At 36.4% G+C, this 21,004-nt stretch overlaps 1 protein-coding gene across 1 annotated transcript; it reads right to left on the reverse strand.

Moving 5' to 3' along the window:
- Positions 1 to 1,834: 1,834 nt before the first annotated feature.
- On the reverse strand, positions 1,835 to 20,504 carry VPS22 (EAP30/Vps36 family protein). The gene is made up of 7 exons (XM_088958684.1): positions 19,988 to 20,504; positions 19,759 to 19,869; positions 17,212 to 17,347; positions 3,616 to 3,770; positions 3,068 to 3,175; positions 2,143 to 2,232; positions 1,835 to 2,052 (listed from the first exon to the last, which is right to left on the reverse strand). Exons 1-7 carry the CDS (start codon positions 20,036 to 20,038, stop codon positions 1,942 to 1,944), a joined length of 762 nt encoding a protein of 253 aa, XP_088814810.1. The 5' UTR covers positions 20,039 to 20,504; the 3' UTR covers positions 1,835 to 1,941.
- Between the last annotated feature and the right edge of the window lie 500 nt (positions 20,505 to 21,004).

Genomic DNA, 21,004 nt, shown 5'->3' on the forward strand with positions numbered 1-21,004 from the left:
TATAATAAGGTTTCCCACAATCCAAAATCAACTCCCCTTTTAACCTGTTTAAAATACACTTCAAGGCAATTGGAGCTAAACCAACTTGCCTCAACTACCTTTTTAATGGCTTAAGCTGAGATTTAGAATTATTAGAGATCAAAATGGCATGGGGATGTAGCTCAGATGGTAGAGCGCTTGCTTAGCATAAGTATGGGGATTGCTGCTCCGCATCTCCATTTTTATAAAATTTTAAAGTGTCGAGTAAAATTTAGGGTTTAAAAAATGAGTTTTACCGTTTTGCCATTACAATTGTTATTTTTCTCTTTTTTACCTCATGGAAACTTACAAGTCTTTTCTTGGGCTAATTAATAGGAGTTTTATTACATAGTTACATATATTGAGTGTAAAGTATATATGTGACGCATGTTAGTGCATAAACACAGGGAGGCACAATTTGCTTGGGTCACCATATAAGGAGGTTCAAACCATTCGATTTTCCTTTTGTGCACTCCAACAGCCAAGACTTGATTAAGTGTATTAAGATATAAATTTGATGTTTATATCATAAATCATGGTTTTTAAAACCGGACCAGACCGGACGGTTGGACCAGAAAAACTAGGAACTGGTTAGTTGATCGGTTCCGTTTTTCCCTAAAATCAAGATTTCTCAAAAAAAAACATTGATTTTGGTCAACAAACCATTGACCCGAGCAGTTAATCATTCGAATGGTTTTGATCATTTTTTATTTTTTAATTTATTATTTAATTTTTTTAATTTTTTGTTAAATCGAGTCGACTGTTCGATCGAACGGTTGGACTGTTCGACCCGGTAACTAGACCCCTGACCGGTTTGGTCTCTAGGTTGGTTTTAAAAACCGTGTCATAAATGTTAATTATTAATCCCATGTATAAATGTTATTTGATGTGATGTGACAAGACAATTTCTCAAAAATTTGTATGATAAATCCCAAAAGATGTGTTTGGTTGCAATGTAAATAAATTTGTATTAATATATGGGAGTGCAAAAGTAAAAAATTGCAAATTCTTGTTTAATTTTGTTTTGGATTTTACTTTATTCTACTTCATGTCTTGATTTACTTCATTTGTATTGCAATCAAACAAAATAAGCTAAAATTTGAAACAAAAATAGGTCAGAATTTACACTCAAATCATTTGTACTGCCATGATTTTGCATCAGTGCAAATTTATTTGCATTGCAACCAAACACAACCAAGGTTTCTAATACAAATAGCAATGATACCAAACACAACCATAATATTCCATGTGTGGTCTAAAATACTTTTATAAGCTAAGGCATACAACAAACATACGTGATTATTTTGACCCGTATCGTCCAATACATATCGTTCCGGGACCCCTCCCATATGCCTCTATAATGGGTGTATCGAAGGTCTGACCGGTTCAGGGGATAGAGGAGTCCTAAACCAGCCCCCTGAACCGGTTGTGAAAAATAAATAAAAAAAAAGCCTAAAACACTATCAATTCACCCAATACGCCCATACCAATGTATCGGGCATATCGATATTTTGACCCTTGAGTATACATGCATATTTTAATACATCCACCATTTCCCAAGGTTACCGTAGTCTCTCTAAATTGTATACTTGTTATACCTTATAACCATTTGAATCTCGGATAGGGTGTCACAAATGCATTTTGTGAAATTTACAAGTTTCCCATGTATATCCATCCGTATCCAAATGGTTCCACTATATTCATGCATTTTCGTGTGTCCCCCAAATTATTTTAAAACTGCCTTAGCGATACCAAATTACCAATACTTTGAACTTCGAAACAAACCTATATTTGAAGTTTTGAACCGTAGAGGTTGTTGATTGCAACAGATCATTATTTTCTATCAAAATCAGTGGCAGAAATGATTTCAAGATAGATTAGCATTTCCAATTTACAATCACAGAGGTTAACATAATAAGAAAATCAACTTTTAACAGCCTCAGCTCCTACAGATGTATGAATGGATGATACACACGGAAACCAGTAGCGTCGCTTACGATCTTTGTGGCCGTCATCAATCATTGCAAGCCCCTCCTGTGTAAATAGAATTTGAGAATATGAGATACTACCAATAACAATAACAATTCAAGTAAATAAACCTTCCATAAGAAAGCAAGTACTTACTTTCAGGAGAGTTTCAAGGCAGTCAGTAACACGGCCAGATGACCAGGAAAGCTGCCTCTCTACCTCTTCCACAGTCACGTAACCTTGAGCCTAAGAGGTTTCAAGTCCATGCCAAAAGGGTATTAGAGTAATGGTCTCTGTGATTACAAAAATTAAAGCCGTGTACTGTCTCATTCATTTCATTGTTTTTATTTTCTAGAACATAAAACTAATGCAAAATGTACTTCTCACATGTAAATGATTCTACTATTCCTAAGAATTGGAAATTGTGGGGTGTTTGCCATATTTATGATTTAATTTTGTAGCGAGCACCTCCTTAGATTCTAATAAAAGCCTTGGTTATTTGTCAAAAGTCAGCCACCAGTGCTAGGAACCCAGTGGGAGGTTTCTGGACATGACCTTTATGTTGGGATCTCCCACATGGCCACATTATTCACAGGCTAAAATCCTGATTTGTTTTTGTTATGGCTCCGTCAAAACCAAGCACCTAAAGCCATTGCGATTTTCAATGACACTTGGACTGCGTCTGGTTGCATGTAAAACAAAGGCAAATAAATGATTTCCTTGGAAAATGGTATTCAATAGAAAGAACAATTTTCCTAATTTACCAATTAGTTTGATTTTCACATGGAAAACAAATCCAAATTGTTGAAATCATACAAGTGTCACAAATTTTGAGTAAAGAGAAAGTCTTTTTGGAAAATGACAAAAATATTAGATATTTGTCCACATTTATTTCTCAATTATTTGGAAAAACATTTGTTTCAGTGGTCATGTATATACCAGGGTTCAATCCCGAGTCCTAGGTTTGACTCAAGACTACTAAAAAAAGGAAAGAAGGAAAAAAGGAATAATATGCAGTAAAACATTCTGTGAAGTAGATTATTCAATTTGAAAGGAAAATAAGAGAAGAAAATAGACAAACCTGGGCGAGTTCCAAAATTTCATTATGGTCTTTGTTCAATTCAGTAGGAACAGAGCGCACAAGCTTTTTCTTTCCAACCGAAATAACCTCATAACCACCACCCAGTACCTAAAAGAAACCAATCATCACAATCAAGTAGAAATTTCATAGAAAGTGACATGGCCTATGGGGTTATCCAAAATGTTTCATATCATTTCCATGAAGCAAGACAATCCTGCAAGCAGAGTATCGGTGCATGCACTATGGAAAATCATTTAATATGCCTCCAAGAGATCACCTCCATGACCAGAATGATCAGTTTTTTCCTGGACTCTTCACTTGTTTTTTATTTATCTTTCCCCCATTTGATTCTTATAATATGAAGCTTATAATCATTCAGTGTGTTCGCTTGTAGTTAAAGAAATCTGTGGTTCGTCCAACTAAATCAAGAGTTCCACCACTATCCAATGCGCGTATTGCACCGTCATAACCAGCATTCTGTGGAAAACATGTTGGATTTGATCTAGAATACATGACGTAGCAATGAAAGCAGTAAGTTTCATTGATACCTTCAGCTTATTAATAGCACGCAAACAATCATCCTCAGAGACAGATTCACGAGCAGCCTTTCGCCTTTGACGAAGACGACTGCAGAGTTCCTGCAAGTTGATCAAACCTCCATTTTCAGATCTTGTTTCCAAGCAAATGTCAACAATTTGTACCCCTGCCTAGACAAGAAAGAAGCCTCATCTCAGAAGAAGTAATTCTAGAAAAATTAAAATTCAAACTCAACCATTTCATAATGGATAACCATTTACAAAAAGTAGTAATATGAGGAAGTAATGTTTTAAATGGCATAGAAACAAATTTCTTGCCCAAAGTTCATAGACAAGCACCTTTGTGTGTGTGTGTGTGTGTGTGTGTTCCATTAAATGAAATTGATCTTAAGAAGAATCCTTCAATTCCTCCTATTGATCTTCAATTTATATGTTTGATCTTCTAACTAATCCCCAGAAATCTTCTCTTTTGCTTCTCAATTGCTGCTTGTTAATCTATGAGAAAGAGAAGCCAGCAAGAGAGAGCAAAGAAACTTCAGATCTGTTAGGTTTTATCAGTCAGATCGAACCAACCCAGAAAATATGAATTTATATTAAAAGGTGAATAGACAAGATTATCCTTACAAAAGAAATAAAGAGACAAGGCAATACACTAATATACACACCTAATAATATACAGTAGAGGGTAAAAGTACAAAACTACCCTCCATCTTCTCTACACTCCCCCTCAAACTGATGCTAGGGAACAAACATCAGTTTGTCCATAAGAAAATTATGTTGGGCTTTAGTCATAGCTTTGGTGAAGAGATCTACAAGCTACAAGCTACAAGCCCAAGGAGACGTGGGAGAGAGATGTGACTCACAAGGAGAAGATCACGAATGAAGTGACAATTCACTTCAATGTGCTTAGTATACTCATGAAAAACTAGGTTGGATGCAATCTTGATAGCACTCATGTTATCAGCAAATAGAGGGATGGCAGATGAAAATGATCAATGTCCAAATCACGAAGTAGAGCCTTGAGCCAAACTATTTCACTACATACAAAAGACATTGCTCTATACTCCGCTTCCGTAGATGACTTGGAAACTATTTGTTGTTTTTGCATTTCTAATAAATCAAATAATCTCCAAGGAAGATACACTAGCTAGTAGTAGAATGACGAGTGTCAGGGTACCCCGCTCAATCAACATCTATATAAGCTCGGAGATGAATAGACGAAGAAGATGAGAAAAATAAACCATGAGAAATTGTTTTCTTGGCATAACGAATGATCTGGAGAACTAAAAAGTGGGACTGGCATAAAGCATAAACAAATTGGCTAACTAGTTGGACAGCATAGGAAATATCTGGTCTAGTCATAGTGAGGTAGATAAGACTACCTACAAGTTGTCGATATAATGTAGCATAAGGAAGAAGCTCACCCTCATCCTTATTCAGCTTCTGATTGAGATCTAGAGGTGTATCAACTTGTTTAGAATCAGTTAAGCAAGCCATTACAACTAAATCAGTGGCATATTTCTATTGGTTGGCAAAATATTCCTGAGGATACCGCTGAATTTCAAGGCCTAGAAAATAGGTGACCAGCCCAAGATCTTTCCTTTTGAAGGAGTTGCTGAGGAGTTTCAAGTTATTAATGCCTTCCACGTCATCTCCAGTGATAAGGATATCAACATAAACCAAAAGGAGAGTCAACCTTGTGCTTGCTTGAAGGTAAAAAGACAATAACCTGATGCACTTTGCTGAAAACCAACCTCCACCACTTTACGAAAATGATCAAACCAAGCTCGTGGAGCTTGTTTAAGACCATATAATGATTTCTTCAGTTTACACACCAAGAGGGGCTTATCACAATATCCAAGAGGTGGTTTCATATAAATCATCTCTTGTAAATGCCCGTGGAAGAAGGCATTCTTGACACCCATCTGATGAACTGTCCATTTTCTAAGAGCAGTAATAGCCAAAAGTACGTAAGCAATTGTCATTTTAGCAACTGGCGCAAAAGTTTCATCATAATCAATCCCATATTCTTGCTTATAATCTTGAACAACCAAAAAGGCTTTATACTTGTCTAGAGTACCATCTGATTTGAGCTTTATTGAATAGACCAAATGGCTACCAATGATGGAGGCATCTGGTGGAGGAGAGACAAGCTCCCATATATCATTCTCTAATAGAGCCTGAACTTCTCGAGTCCATGGAATCTTTCCAATGCTTAACTACTATAGCTTGGTGGTATGAATCAGGAATGCATGTAGAGGACTAAATAGCAAAAAAGAGCTATGGCCAGAGAAGAAATCATAGCAATCAAATTGGCGAAAAATACGCGAAGATCAATGCAAAGGAATAGGTGAAGGTAAGTCAATAGGATGAGAGGAGGGACTTATAGTGACCAATCACTTTATCATTGGTGCTGGAGGTGGAGAAGACCTAGGCATTGAGTGAGATAGATGCTTCTTGAAATAAATGTATAGTTGCTAAGGACTGAGAGGAGGAGGATCACTTGCAAAACCAAAATGAAGCAAAATAGAAAAAACGGTGCAGGCAATTTATTAATGTGCTCAAAGAAGAAAAGATTCTCAAGAAAAATGACATTACGGGATATGCACAATCAACGGACCTTGGGATCATAACAAAGAAACATTGTGTTCCATACTATATCCCATGAATGCACACATAGTTAATTGAATAGTTAGTTTTGTGTGTTCATGGGGAGGGAGATGGACAAAGCAGACACAACTAAAGACACAAAGCATGGATAGATTCAGTGGGCACTGAAACAAAGATTCAAAGGGAGAGGAATCTCCAAGGATAGATGTAGGAATGATATTAATAAGGTATACAGCAGTACTGGTCACCTCCACCTAAAAGGTAATAGGAACACGGGAGTCTTGCAATAGGGGTCTCATCATACTAGCAATGTAACAGTTCTTGCACTCAGATACCCCATTTTGTTGAGGTGTATCTGGACAAGACTTCTAAAACTGAATGCCATGTTATTTGAGATAGGTTTGGAACTCACCATTCTCACCATCAAAGTACTCTCCCCTTAAATCCAATTTCAAAATGCTTATACCACTTTTAAATTGGGTCAAAACCATGGCATGAAAATTCTTAAATGTGGGAAAAACTTATGATTTCTTGTGAAGAAAATAAACCTACGTGTATCTAATACAATCATCAATAAATAATATAAAATATCTATAACCCAACCATGAAATAACAAGTGACAACTAAACATCACTGTGAATGAGGTAAAAAGGTGTAGATTCTGTAGAAGCATGTTCAGTAAAAGATGAAAAAAGTAAAACATGAATTTTACTAATAACAGCAAGTTAAGCAAGATTTATCAACATTTAGATGTCGACAGAAAAACAAATTACATGCAGCACTTCAAGTATACAGCAATAAGCACAAGAAATACCAAGCTGAAAACACAAAATAAGTTAGATTTTTAGGGATTTCAGACCTAAACCTAAAGTAAAACTCTTCCTAGAACAGTCCCACTACAGTAACAATGGCAGCAAGCTGACCTCCCGCGCGGACACGCAGCAATGGAGGGATCGAAAGGTGCCAAAATGGGTCAACTCCTCAAAACCCAAGCTCACAATACTTGAAAACCCTAGCTGGGGCTGAGCTACAGCTTAAACAAGAGAGTAAGAACTAAAAGACCCCCACAAAAACAGCCCCCTTTCTCTTTTATAAGAATCACTGGCTTGCTGGACAACCTAGCTAAAATATTTACACATAAACCCCTAGAATGTGTTTTTTTCACAAACAACTTCTTAAGAACAAAACTAACTACAAACCAACCCCCCAAAAGATAACTTTCATTACAAAAAGACCCAAGAGACCAAAACCCAACAGATGTACACCCAACTGCCCCTGACCAGAAACTGAATTATAAAACGACGAAAATACCCCTGGGCCCAAACTAACAACAAAGCTACCTAAAAACAACAATTTCGGATCCTACTAAAAAAACATGCAAAACAAAATACATTCACATTTTTTTCTTTTTTTTTTTGGCCTCATCATTCCCATCGGGTTAAAAAGAGCTCGACCTCATGCGAGCAGCAATTTTAGCAGCCTTGAACATGCCTCCATCTAGCCTCATAAACTCTTCTTCACTAATTCAAGAGTTCTCAATTGTAGTTCAAACTCATTAGAACTCCTAGCCCTTTGTGATTGTCCTTGCTCAACCTTTGTTGCTGGTTCTAGATCTCCATGGTAATCAAAGAGGTATGCTACATTAAAAATAAGTGAAAAGGACAAATCAGCTGGTAGTTCAACTTCATATGCATCGTCGCCAAACTGTCTCAGCACTTGACATGGCCCAATCTTTTTCTACTTCAACTTGTAGTAAGTCCTAACAGGGAACCTCTCAGGCCACAAATAAACCATGACTAGATCGCCCTCATGACACTCTTTCTCCCGACGATGCTTATCTTTAGCTTCTTTATACCTTTGATTGCTTTCTTTTAGCTTCTGTTGTACATTTTCTTGAATCTACTAAATGGATTCAACTAAAGCCTCGGCATCATCACCAGGGGTGGAGCCAAGGGGTGGCAGAAGGAAGCCATGGCCCCCCTATGCCTTGAAATTCCCTATAGTAACCATTTAAATTTTACATATATTTTGCCCCTCTTACCCATGTTTCCTATCTTTTGCCCCCCTATCCATGTTTATTACGCTTTGGCCCCCACCAATAAAAAATCCTACCTCCACCCCTGGTCATCACTAACTTGTCACGACCCTATTATAGGGACTAGATCAACAACACCTTTAGGTGCCCGACCATACACAACCTCAAAAGGAGGACTGTTATAGGGACTAGATCAGCTAAAAATTCACAATTAGTAATTGATGCTCTAGCAAAAAGATTCAACGCAACATTTAGTTGGGTAAGGAGACTACTAATGGGATGGCAGATGCGGATGCAAAACAAGGTGTTGACAGACATCTTCTATATTGGGCAAGATTATAATATGTTGTAATCTGAGAAGGGGGAAAGGTTTATTGAATGTGCCAATCTATACTAAATGTAATAACTTCTATGAATCATTAATGAAATTTTTTACTAAAAAAAAAAAGTGAAGCCATTCGAAAAAAACTAGAAGTTGCTCCAATAGGTCATAAATTGATAGGAAGTAGACTAAGATGGTTGGTCACATGCATAGAAGACCATCAACAGGACCCATAAGAAGCTATATGTTGTAAGTTGAAGGGGATAGAGGGACTGGGGGTAGGCCAAAAAGAACACTGATTGTAGTAGTTAGAAATGATTTAAGAGTCCATAATTTAACAATGGATATTGCATTAAACAAAAGAGGATTACAAAACAAGATTCATGTAGCTGACCCCATATATTTGGGATAAAGCTTCAATTATGATGATGATTTATGATTTAGTCACTCACTAGACTCACTACAAGTGACTGTGGAGTGGTTTAATCTGTGGGTTGTGGTGGTTTGAACCCACTATTTGAAGTTATCAAAGAGGGAAATGGTAGTAGATGTTGTGGACAGGTCTAAATAAATTGTGTTAGTGGTGGCAAAGACAGATACGTTGAACTGTGAACTGCTAGAACTGAATTGTTAGTGTTGTAGAGTCATCTCGTTTTTGCTGCTGAACATGTGAATACTTTCTTGAAGACATTATGGCCGCATCTGGAAGTGGGGAAACTAAACCAAGTGGTTTTAATGAACCTGAATTAGTTAGAGTGCAGATAACTTCTATCAAATTGAATGGAGAACAATATACCTTGAAACAAATCTCTAGAAGTTTCTATCAAGGCAAAATGGAAGTCAAGATACTTGAAGGATAGGAAACCTGTGGTTGGTAGCAGTGGTTATGATGAGTGGGAATAGGAAATGCCCAGATAATGATATGGGTTTGGAAGAGCATGGAACCAAAGGCAATTGTTAAGGGGTGGATCTAACACACCAACCCATTAATGGCCCATTTAGGTAAAAGTAAATGGCTTGGGTTCAACCGTTCAATGGTTCAACCCAAACCTGCCTTGACCCAACCCACATCTTTTAATTCATTAAACAAGACATCCATAAACTGTAGAAAAATACAGAAAATGCAAAAAAATGACTGAAATTGCAAGTATGAATATAGATATAAAAAACTAACAGCAATAGAAAAACAGAAATTACAAACAAAAAAAAACAAAGAAAAACCAAAAATTACAGAAATTACTGAATAATATACCAATAAATATAAAAAAGCATAGAAAATGGAGATAATTAACAGAAATTACAGAAAAAAAAAGAAAAGAGAATTTTCAAAAAAATAACAAAGGGGAAAACTACCAGAACACCATGTGCAGGTCTCATAGATAAGTGAAAAATTGTTGCCCAAAGTGAATAAAGAACGAAAGGGTAAAATGGTCCTTTCTAACCAGAAAATCCAGATTCTGCAATGAAGAATTTCCTGCAATCAACTCAATATAGACCTGCAGAAGCAGTGTAGTGGTTTCCTTTTCATTTGAAAACAAAATGAAATATCACTAACAATTGGAATGTTTATTCTTTGCTTTGTTGTACATTTCAAAGAGTAGTAACACCAACATCATATCAGGATCAGGAGATTTGGGTTGCCTCTTGATTGATACTAAGCTGTCAATGGATTGAAAATAGTAGATTAAGAAAAATCATGTGAACCAGTAACCAGAAATAAAGATTCTAATTAACCTACACTAATAGTGTTCCTTGGACATTGATAACTCAAGGCCTAAAACCACTGAGAAAACTATAAAGAGAGAAGAGAAATAGAGAAATAGAGAAAGAAAAATGAATTGCTAGTTAGAAAACCTAGAGGAAGCAAAGAAAAAGAATATAACTTGAATTATAGGGAAAATGAATACCAGAAATTGGTGGTGTGAGTGATCCATCTCCAATTACCACTGCTGAATTTGGTTGCTTAGGGTTTGGATTAGGGCTATCCAACTAGATAGAGAGAGAGAGAGAGAGAGAAAAAGTGAAGAGAAAAGTATACACAAGATTGAGAGTAGTAGTCTAGGGTTAGACAATGGTTTTCGTCACCATCTTGTACACCTTGAATTAGAGTTGCTTGTAGAGAGAGGGAAGAGATTGATACTATAGAAGAAAGAAGAAAACTGAAAAGGATGAACCAGAGGTGCGCCGGGGGGGGGGGGGGGGGGGAGAGATGAAAACGAAGATATAAAAATCTAATTCGTTACCCATTGATAACCATGACCCAACCCATCAATTAATGGGTGGGTAGGATGGGCAGAGCAGGTTGGGTTCAAAGTTGCCACTCCTGGTGTAAACTTCATGCACAGAGATTTTATTCAGGCAAGGATAACATCACCGTAGTGTATCAATTGTTCCAAGAGTACTTTCAATTTCAACAAGGTGATTATGCCAGCCTCAAAAGTACAAGGAATGAGCCATATTTATCAGCCTCTTAGCTTAGATATTAAGATCCAGCAGCTACAAAGAGAGCATTTTGATGTGGCACATTTCCTTTCAAGTCTTAGACCAGAATATGAAATGGTCAAAACTCAAATATTAGGGAGTACTAATCTTCGTTAGAGGTGTTGCATGGATGCATAGAATATCTCTATACCCCATAGAGACAAGAGCTAGTCATAATAGATCAGCATTAGCAATTACCAAAGGTGGAGGACAAGGTGGTAACAGAGGTACTGGTCAACATTATAGAGGAGGTGGAGGGATTGGCCCAGGTAACCAAGAAGTTTTTACAAGACTTGGAGGTGGTCCAGAACAAGGGGGTGGACGTGGGCCACAGAAGTGAACTAATTGTGGCATGGATGAACACAATTAACTTTTGTTATGTTCTCGAACCACATACTAGTTAGGAAAATCATGCAGTAGCAAGTGATGATCATAGAAAAAGCTTGATGTGGACAGAAAAACAAGATATATGACCTGAATCTGAAAAACTCCCGGAACAGTTCTGATACAGTAATAATGGTGTCAAACTGGCCTCTCGTGCGGACACGCCATGATAGAGGGATTGAAAGGCGCCAAATGGGTCGACTCTTCAAAACCCAAACTCCCAATACTTGGAAACCCTAGTTGGGGCTGAACTACAGCTCAAATAAGAGAAAAAGATCCAAAAGACCCCCACAGAAACAGCTTTCCTCTCTTTTATAATACTCAATGGCTTATGGGAGAAGCCAACTAAAATATTTTACACATAAGCCCCCTAGAATTTCCCCCTTCACAAACAGCTCCTTAAGAACAAAAACCAACTTCAAACAACCCCCAAAAGATAACTTTAGTTACAAAAACACCCAATAGATGCACAATCAACTGCACCTGACCAGAATCTGAATTATAAAATGATGAAAATCTCCTGGACCCAATTTGACTACAAAGCTTCCCAAGACAACTATTTAAGGATCCTACTACAGAAACAAACTCAAAACATATTTACATCATTTATTTATTTATTCTTTTTTCTGACCTCATCAAAGCTCTACCCCACTGACTGACTAATTGATCTAACTTCATTGGCAACCACATATAATACTAGAAAGAAGACACTTAGCATCTCAAGTGAGGAATACGAGAAAATTCCTTTGATTCAACAACCATAACCATAATAGTACTATCATTGCTACTTCATATATGGCATGTTTTGCTTCCCATTCATTTCCTTCTTCAACTTGGGTCATTGACCAGGTCCTTAGGTATGTTTTCTTCTGTTTCCAAATTATCTCCTTATCAGTTAGTTAACATAGCCAATGGTACCTACCTCCTCTTCTATTCATGATGTTGGTGATGTTTCTTTTTATCCTTCTTTATTCTTATCTTCTATTCTCTATGTTCTAAATTTCCTTTCATTGTCAATGTCTATTAGGAAATTAACTAAATATTTAAACTACTCCAGAAGTGATTTTCAAGATCTAAAGATAGGGAAGGAAGATTGGTAGAGCATGAAGCAGGACTTATTATCTTGATTGGTGGTGGTGGATCAAAGGCAACCTTCCAATCATCTCTGTCTCCATTCCAGTGGCACTATTACCTCAGTCATCCTACTCTTCAAAAGTTGAACGCATTGGTGCTTACTTTGAGTAATTTGTCTTCATTGGAATGTGATTATGTCAGTTAAGTATGCATCAATAAGTCTCTTTTAGTCCTCGAGTTGAGAGTTGTGTCTAGTCCTTTTCAATTTGTTCATTCTAATATTTGAGGCCCAATAAAAGTCGAGTCCTATAACAGGTACAAATATTTTATGATCTTTGTGGATGATTATTCTCGTATGACTTGGCTATATTTAATGAAAGATCATCCAAAGTTTTTTCCAATATTCCAGTTGTATCATGCAAAAATTATGAATCAATTTGGCATTTCTATTAAAACTTTGAGATCTGACAATGGCCGTGAATATTTGAAATTCTGAATAAACAATTTCAAAACTTTCTTAGGAAAAATGGCATTATTCACCATACCTCGTGCTCATATTCCTCCCAACAAAATGGTGTGGATAAAAGAAAAAATCGCCACCTCTTGAATATTGCACATTTTTTGTTGAAATATATGAATACCCCAGAGAAGTTTTGGAATAATTACTGTTTTTTTCTTAATTATAGAATTCCATCATCCGTTTTTGCAATAGTACTTCTCCTTCCTCTATTTTATTTCCTTCTCAATCCCTTTTTACTTTGACTCCACATATCTATGGTTGTGTCTATGCACCTCCTTGGTATGAGTCTTCATAAATTGGATGTCAGGGTTGTCAAATGTGTTTTTCTTGGCTATTTCCATACCCAAAAGGGATATTGATATTACAGTCCTACTTTAAGAAAGTCCTTTGTTTATTGCTACTTTCTTTGAATCTATACCCTATTTTGCTCTTGAAGTTGTTCCTGCTAATAATCCCAAGGCATTTGCCTATTCCTATCTTTGTGTACAGAAAAAAAACACCAATTTAATAAGTGCACCATCTACTTTTACGACAGATTATTTGCCTTCATTCAACCTTGATCTTCCTATTGCCTTCCAAAAAGGTAAATGTAGTTGTACTGCTCATCCACTATCTAGTTTTCATTATTATGATCACTTGTCTCTTGCCTATCATTACTTCCTTTCCTTCTTATGCTCTATCTCTGTTCCTCTCTTTCAAGAAGTTCTTCAGTCAATTGGTTGGAAACAAGCTATGGAGGAGGAATTTCTTGCTTTATAGAAAAATCGCACATTGGATCTTCTCTTTCATGATATATATTTAGTTATTGTTAGTTTTATACTGTGAAGCATCTCCTTGATGGCAGCATGGAAAGGCTAAAAGCCTGCCTTGTTGCCAAAGGTTATATTTAGATTTATCTAGCTGCTAAAACTCACTAACCATTATTTCAGCTTGATATTAAAAATGTTTTTCTACATGGTGACTTGGAGGAAGAAGTTTATATGGAACAACCACCTAGGTTTGTTGCTTGGGGAAGGAGCACAAGGTCTGTTAGTTGCAGAAAGCAATCTATGGTCTCAAATGAACGCCTAGGGCTTGGTTTGTTCAGTTTAGTGAGACGGTGAAACAGTTTAGATTGAAACAGTGCTGAGTGGATCATTTGGTGCTTAGTTGTGACTTGTGATATGACAGCTAGTAAGATGATATTAGTGGTCTGTTGATGATATTGCCATCACTGAAAGTGATCGACATGAGATAGAGACACTTAAACAATTTTTGCAACAATGTTTCAAACCAAGGGCCTTGGTACATTTTGCATAGAAGTGGCTTGGTCCAAATATAGCATCAATTTAAGTCAAAGGAAGCATGTCCTTGACATACTTGAGGAGAATGGGTTGTTGGATGCACAACTTGTAGAGACTTCCATGGATCCCAACATCAAGTTAAGTGCTGATTAGGGGGTATTATGTGATAATCGAGGAAGGTATAAAAGATTGTGGTGGTCAAGTTGAATTATCTAACTATCACAAGATCCAATATTTTGTATGCTCTAAGTATTATTAGTCAGTCCATGCAAAGCCCTTAGTTCCATAATGGAATGCTATGATTAGAAAAGTCAGCTATTCGAAGGGAGCACCTGATTGTGATTGTTATACAACGCACATGGTCACTTGGAGCTTAAGGGCTACACATATGTTGACTGAGTTGGTTCTACTGGAAAGAGGAGATCCATTATTAGACACTGCACATTTGTGGGTGGTAATCATGTCACTTGAAACAGTAAGAAATAAGGTGTAGTGTAGTAGCATAGAGTAGTGCAGAGGCTGAAAATAGGGCAATGCTACATACTATATTTCAGTTAGTTTGGCTTCAAAATCTCCTACAAAAGGTGTTTCAATCCCTATGAAGCGACACTGTAATAACCAGGTTGGGGGGGCAGTTCACATCACATCTAATACTGTTTTCTATGAAACAACCAAGCATATAGAGGTGGACCATCATTTTGTTAGAGAAACTAGGTAACACTATTTCTACTGTGTTTGTATAGCCACTCAAACAGAGAGTCAATGGGCAGATCTGTTCACTAAGAGTTTAAATGTGGTTAGAGTGATTCATATTTGTAACAAGATGATATCCATGCTCCAGCTTGAAGAGGAGTGTTGAGAGGTGTATAATCAGGGGCAAGGTTCAAAATATCGATACAGGCCGATATGCCCCTAATGCTACATACTATATTTCAGTTAGTTTGGCTTCAAAATCTCCTACAGAGACTTGGGTAAGGTATTTCAATCCCTATGAAGCGACATTTTAATAACCAGGTGGCAGTTCACATCACATCTAATACTGTTTTCTATGAAACAACCAAGCATATAGAGGTGGACCATCATCTTGTTAGAGAAACTAGGTAACACTATTTCTACTGTATTTGTACAGCCACTCAGACAGAGCCAATGGGCAGATCTGTTCACTAAAAGTTTAAATGGGGTTAGAGTGATTCATATTTGTAACAAGATGATATCCATGCACCAGCTTGAAGAGGAGTGTTGAGAGGTGTATAATCAGGGGCAAGGTTCAAAATATCGATACAGGCTGATACGCCAGTTGCTTCCCCCTTTTTTTAGTTTTCTTTTTCAATCTGGTTCAGAGGGGTTAGTTTAAGGCTCCTCTACCCCCTGAACCAGGGTCTGACCCGAAACTCCCCCTATAGGGGCCCCCCGATACGGGCTGATATATTGCAATTTTTTATTCTTGCTCAGGGGTATATGTCTCCTTTTACTTTATTTTATGTTTTAAAGATATAGTCATATCATTTGCCTTGTTTAGTTGTATCCAATGTTCAGAGAGACAAGGCGTAAAACCAGAGAAGGGAGAGGTTCACGGGTCAGAGGTTCAACAGGGGTCAAACCAGAGGTCAATCCGTAATGATGTGGCATATATGCATATATGCTATGGGTTATCTAAATACTATATATTATATATTTTACAACTTTTAATATAATTAAATATGGTGGATGGATGGCAAATTCCTCAATTTTTAAAGAAAATGACTAGGGTTGAAGTCTCTTAATTTAAATTTTATTTAAAATATGTGAGTAATAAAGTAATATATAGAATAAAGAATCATTAAATAACACAAAGAATTCAACTAGTGGTAATTAAGTAATATATGAAAATAAGAAGTCATGGATTCAAGTCTTGTTAAACACGTTTTAAAATTTCAATAATTTAATGGCCTGGGTTGTTTCATAAAACCCGGACAGGTTCATTTAATCGGTTTTCTGGTTAAACCGGCCGGTCAGCTGGTTTTCACCAGGTTTTTAGAAAATACAGTTATTGGGGTGTGACCAAACTGGCCAAGGCCTTGGGTCATGGTTCAACCGGTCCAACCATCTGGTCCGGTCCAGTTTCCTAAACACTGGTTGTATCCATCCCAACTTAATCATGGTCAGTTGGTCACACAAGTCAGTTATAATGCTAATAAAAATAAAAAAAAAGGTTAGTTATACTTATCCTTGAAAGCATGTATTTATTCTGGCCACCAAGGGGAGAGATTACTCTTCTCTCCTCTCAATTTCTCTCACTCTCCCTGTCTCGTTTCTTCTATTTATTTCCCTTTATTTTCCTGTTTTCCGCTCTATTTAAGGACTGAACACCACCAACACTCACCATTGATGACTTGAAAAAAAGAGAGGTTATAAAATAACCAGCTTGCATTATATGTGTAACAGTAACAACAAGAATATTAGACATCTCTTCATTGTAACTTGTAAGAGGAGGGATCATGAAAGATTATGTGCTGATGCTGGAAACATGATTCCAGAATTTTTGAATGTTCAAAGATCACCTTTTCTTGTCCACTCCTGATACAGTATCTGATGTTGGGATTTGATTTTGTATTTTCTTTTCCTTTTACTTTCTTTTTTATGCATCTCTCCGGGTTGGAGGGTTGGAGTGTTTAATCACCTCTCTTCTATTATGTACTCTTCTTAAAGAAATTTATTTGCACTTATAATAAAAAAGTAGAACAATACAAATGCACAAAGTAAAATTTTTATATATTATTTCCCCATATTGCAGCCATGTACAACATGAATATTCCCTTTTAACATTAAGTGTTCAAAAGAATTGTTCCATATACTACAACCAAAATGTGCAAAGACTTTCAATATAAGATCTGTGCCAGGAATAAAGATCACTACCAACCTAACTCATAGTAGAAGTCACCAATCCCGAGTAGCTCAGCCCAGAAACCCTTGTTTGAGGCAAGGGGATCTACTCCAACTTTAGCACACATCTCATGAAACTGTGATCTGAATGCAGGGTTTTTACGAATGTCATTCTGCAGTAGCAAAATGAATGTTCAAAATTCAAGATTACTAAAAAGTTGAGTATGACCATTACCAATGGGGAAACAACATTCTATCTGGAATTTTATTAAAAGAAGCATATAGAGATTGAATAAATATAAAACAGGCACAAAAGATTAAATTACTCATAATTATAATTGTTGGTATCCAGACCTGTTCACAGGTTGAGTTTGGGCCTGACTTTCCACTATGTCGGACTTGGGCTTTGGGCCGGGCCCCAGGCCCATTCAAATTTTACAAAAGTCAAGCCCAAGCCTGGCCCATGAACAGATCTATTGTTATCTTGACTCAATTATCTTTATTGATGAACTGATTGAAGATGGTGTCATATATAGGATTAGAATTATATCTATCAAATATATATAATATATAGGATTAGAATTAGATGGATAAGGCAATGTACTTCAAAAGTGTCATGCAATCACCAAAACCATTGAAACTGATAATGATGCCCTTTAGTTAACAAGAAAAACAACAAATTCAACCATGCTTTATGAAGAAAAAAAAAATTATACTATCAAGAAATGAAATAACCATAAAGTGGAGTCACTGGCAGAATTGTTGCATAAGCTTTGCAGTGATCAAGTGGACAGCAGGGGAGAGGATAGAAGAACTTGGGAATGGGAGGAATCTGGAGTTTTCTCAGTCAAATATTTGTACAATTACATCTCCAGATTGGAGGAAAAATCTTTTCCTGTTAACATTGTTTGGTGTAAGAATGTGCACACAAAGGTATCTTTTTCTTGTCTGGACTGCCTATTTGAACAGAATTCTAATCAGGGACAATCTGGTGAGGAAAGGTATGGCCCCATTTGGCATCACTGGTGATTCTTTGGATTCTTAGGATGAGAAATACATTTGGACACGACTATGAAGTGTTTCTCGTTCGAAGTGGGATGAGAAGCTGGTTCTATAAGCAAGATTCTGGGAAGTGAAAAAAAAAAAAAAAAACACTTCTCAGAATCGATGATTCTCGCAAGAGGCAATTCTTGCCGCATTAAGTTAAAATAACGAACACATGTGCTGAAAGTGGCATGTCAAAATATGGGCAAAAACGTAAATTCATTGATTATCACAAAAACCAATCGATAAACCCTACCCCACATCCCTTCATTCTTCTTCCCTTCCATAATGCCATGGTTAGAGTGTATTTATGAAACTGCTACATTATTTAGTTCAAAAGCTTGATCATAAAATTGCTTTGCATGAATTATTTTTGTTGTTGGCCATTTTTCTTATTAGTCGTGTGTATCATTTTAATTTTAAAATGAACATGTGACTTCTCTCCTTTTTTATACGTATCTGGCATTGATTTAAACGTAATAGAGTACAATGTAGCTTCATTTGGACTTATATATTTATTAAAACTGACATGGTTTTGTGTATCAATAATCTAGAGAATTGCTGCCAAATGATTTAAATGTAATTCATTTCTGCCAAACACATCTAGTGATTCTCTCGATGAAAATTCTCAGAATCCATTCTTTTCTGAAAGGATCCTGAGAATGAGAATCTCCAGAATTGATGCCAAACTGGGCCTATGTTGCTGGATTCCACCATTTGTGTCTTAGATCAGGAGCAAAATGAATCAATCAACCACCTGTTATTGCACTGTAGATTCTCTTTCAAGGTCTGGTATAAGGTTAGGAACTTGTTTGAGCCTTTGAGGTGCAAAGGTGCTGCCCAGAATCGAAGGTGGATTTTGTGAAGGGCTGAAGAGTCAAAGGTCTCACTAAGAGAGGAAAGCTGGTGTGGAACATGGCCCCTAAAGCAGTTTTTTGGAACATGTGGCAGGAGAGGAATGCAAGGATCTTTAAGAATAAACTCTGTACTACAGATACAGTTTTTCAGAAAAATGTGGCAAAATTGTTCTCTTAGATGGTAGTAAATAGATTGTTTAAGGACAGAAGTTATAACTCTTTTTTTTTTTTTAATACACTGTTGTAAAACGGGGTGTGGGGGTATAGGACTGCATAGGCAGTATTTGTAAATCCCTATGTACAGCTACTTGTTATACATGCCTTTTGTTTATTTTAATGGCATTATACTTTACCTTTCTCAAAAAAAACGGCATACCCATACAATGAGTTCAAGTAGAATAATAGATATCTAATAATTTTTTCAGAGAATAAGATTGAATTTTCAGAAACATCAACAACTCTAATTTCGGCATACTGAACTCACTATCTACAAATTGGCAAAGCATTACAAACTAATACCAAACAATTTCTTTCCAATTCACAAAGAAAAGCTGCAGAAGAAGTTCCGACAAAACCAATGGCAGAGATTAATCATGTTCGTTCAAGAAACCTGTGTGATACACCAAAAATAACACAAAATGTTCAAAATAAAAAAAAAAACAAAAAAACAAAAAAAGAAATACCTTATGCTTGCGAGCAAATTCTTCTAATTGGGTTCGAAATGTAGTGAGCTGTTCTTTCATGATGTCGGTTCTGAGCTTGGTCACATTTTCTCCAAGCAATCGATATTGATCCTTAGAGAGAAATACAACAAAATGGAAAATTTAAAATCGATCCAATCAATCAAAATGACGAGTATGGATATCGAAGCAGAAATTACAAATAACAATAACAGAAATCAAAGCAACAAACCCTAGCAGCCGCGGCCGTCTGCAAACCCCCAATTCCTGGTCTTCTCCTCATTCTTCTCGAATGATCTGAGCGTAACTCGGCCTTGAATGGGTAGCAACACCACTCTCTCAACCAACGAAATGTAACTCAAAGGTTTCGCCTTTTTGCAGAAGCCGATAATGCTCGACGACCAGTTTCAAACTTTCTGGAATTCAAACCTCGACGAAAAGGAGTAGCAGCACACGGTAAGCTTCCCGGCTTGTTTCTGCTTTCAGTATCAGATTCATTTTAGACGTTTCGCATCGTTCCGGGTTAACCCAACCCACCTATAAAGTAACAAGCCGGTTCGTGTTCATTGTTGGATCTTGTTAGTTCGTCACCAGCCTCGCCTGAGATCTGCCCACAAGAATTCTGCCCACGTCTATACGTAACATCGCAGACACAGTTTGAGAGCATCTACACGGGGTAGCGTGTTGTGGATAGACATGGGTAGAGTTTCGGAATCGCTTGGCTACACGATCTCCAATATGTCTTAGATGTCTTGACGATAGGAACAAAGTATAATATACTAGTAATTTCAGTTATTTCAAATAAATTTAATAATTTTAATATCTTTACTAAAATTATTTTATTTTCTTCTTAATAAAAATACTTCTGCTTTATCATATTTTCTTTTGTTTATTATGATAAATATGTTATATTAGAAATGTGCACAAACTTTTATATTTTTTATCTATTTTTTATTTTTAATTATATAATTATGACATCATGATCTCACATATTTGACTTAAAAATACAATCTCATTTTTAGGCAACTTTAATTTTTTTTATTCTATTTACATAATTAATTCCTATTTGCTTGATATGATAAGTTTATAATATCTTAGATATTATTGTGTTCCTATCTATTTATTAAATTGTTATTATTTAATTATGATATTATTGATTAAACTCATTTACCCAGACGATTGGACCATTATGGTGCAAGTCAAATAAGTTGGATTGTATTTAAGTTAAATCCAAACCCAACCCTATACA

This window comes from Nelumbo lutea, chromosome 8 (genome assembly GCF_056320005.1).
Source record: "Nelumbo lutea isolate HS-2025 chromosome 8, American lotus-T2T, whole genome shotgun sequence".
NCBI classification, from domain to species: Eukaryota; Viridiplantae; Streptophyta; class Magnoliopsida; order Proteales; family Nelumbonaceae; genus Nelumbo; species Nelumbo lutea.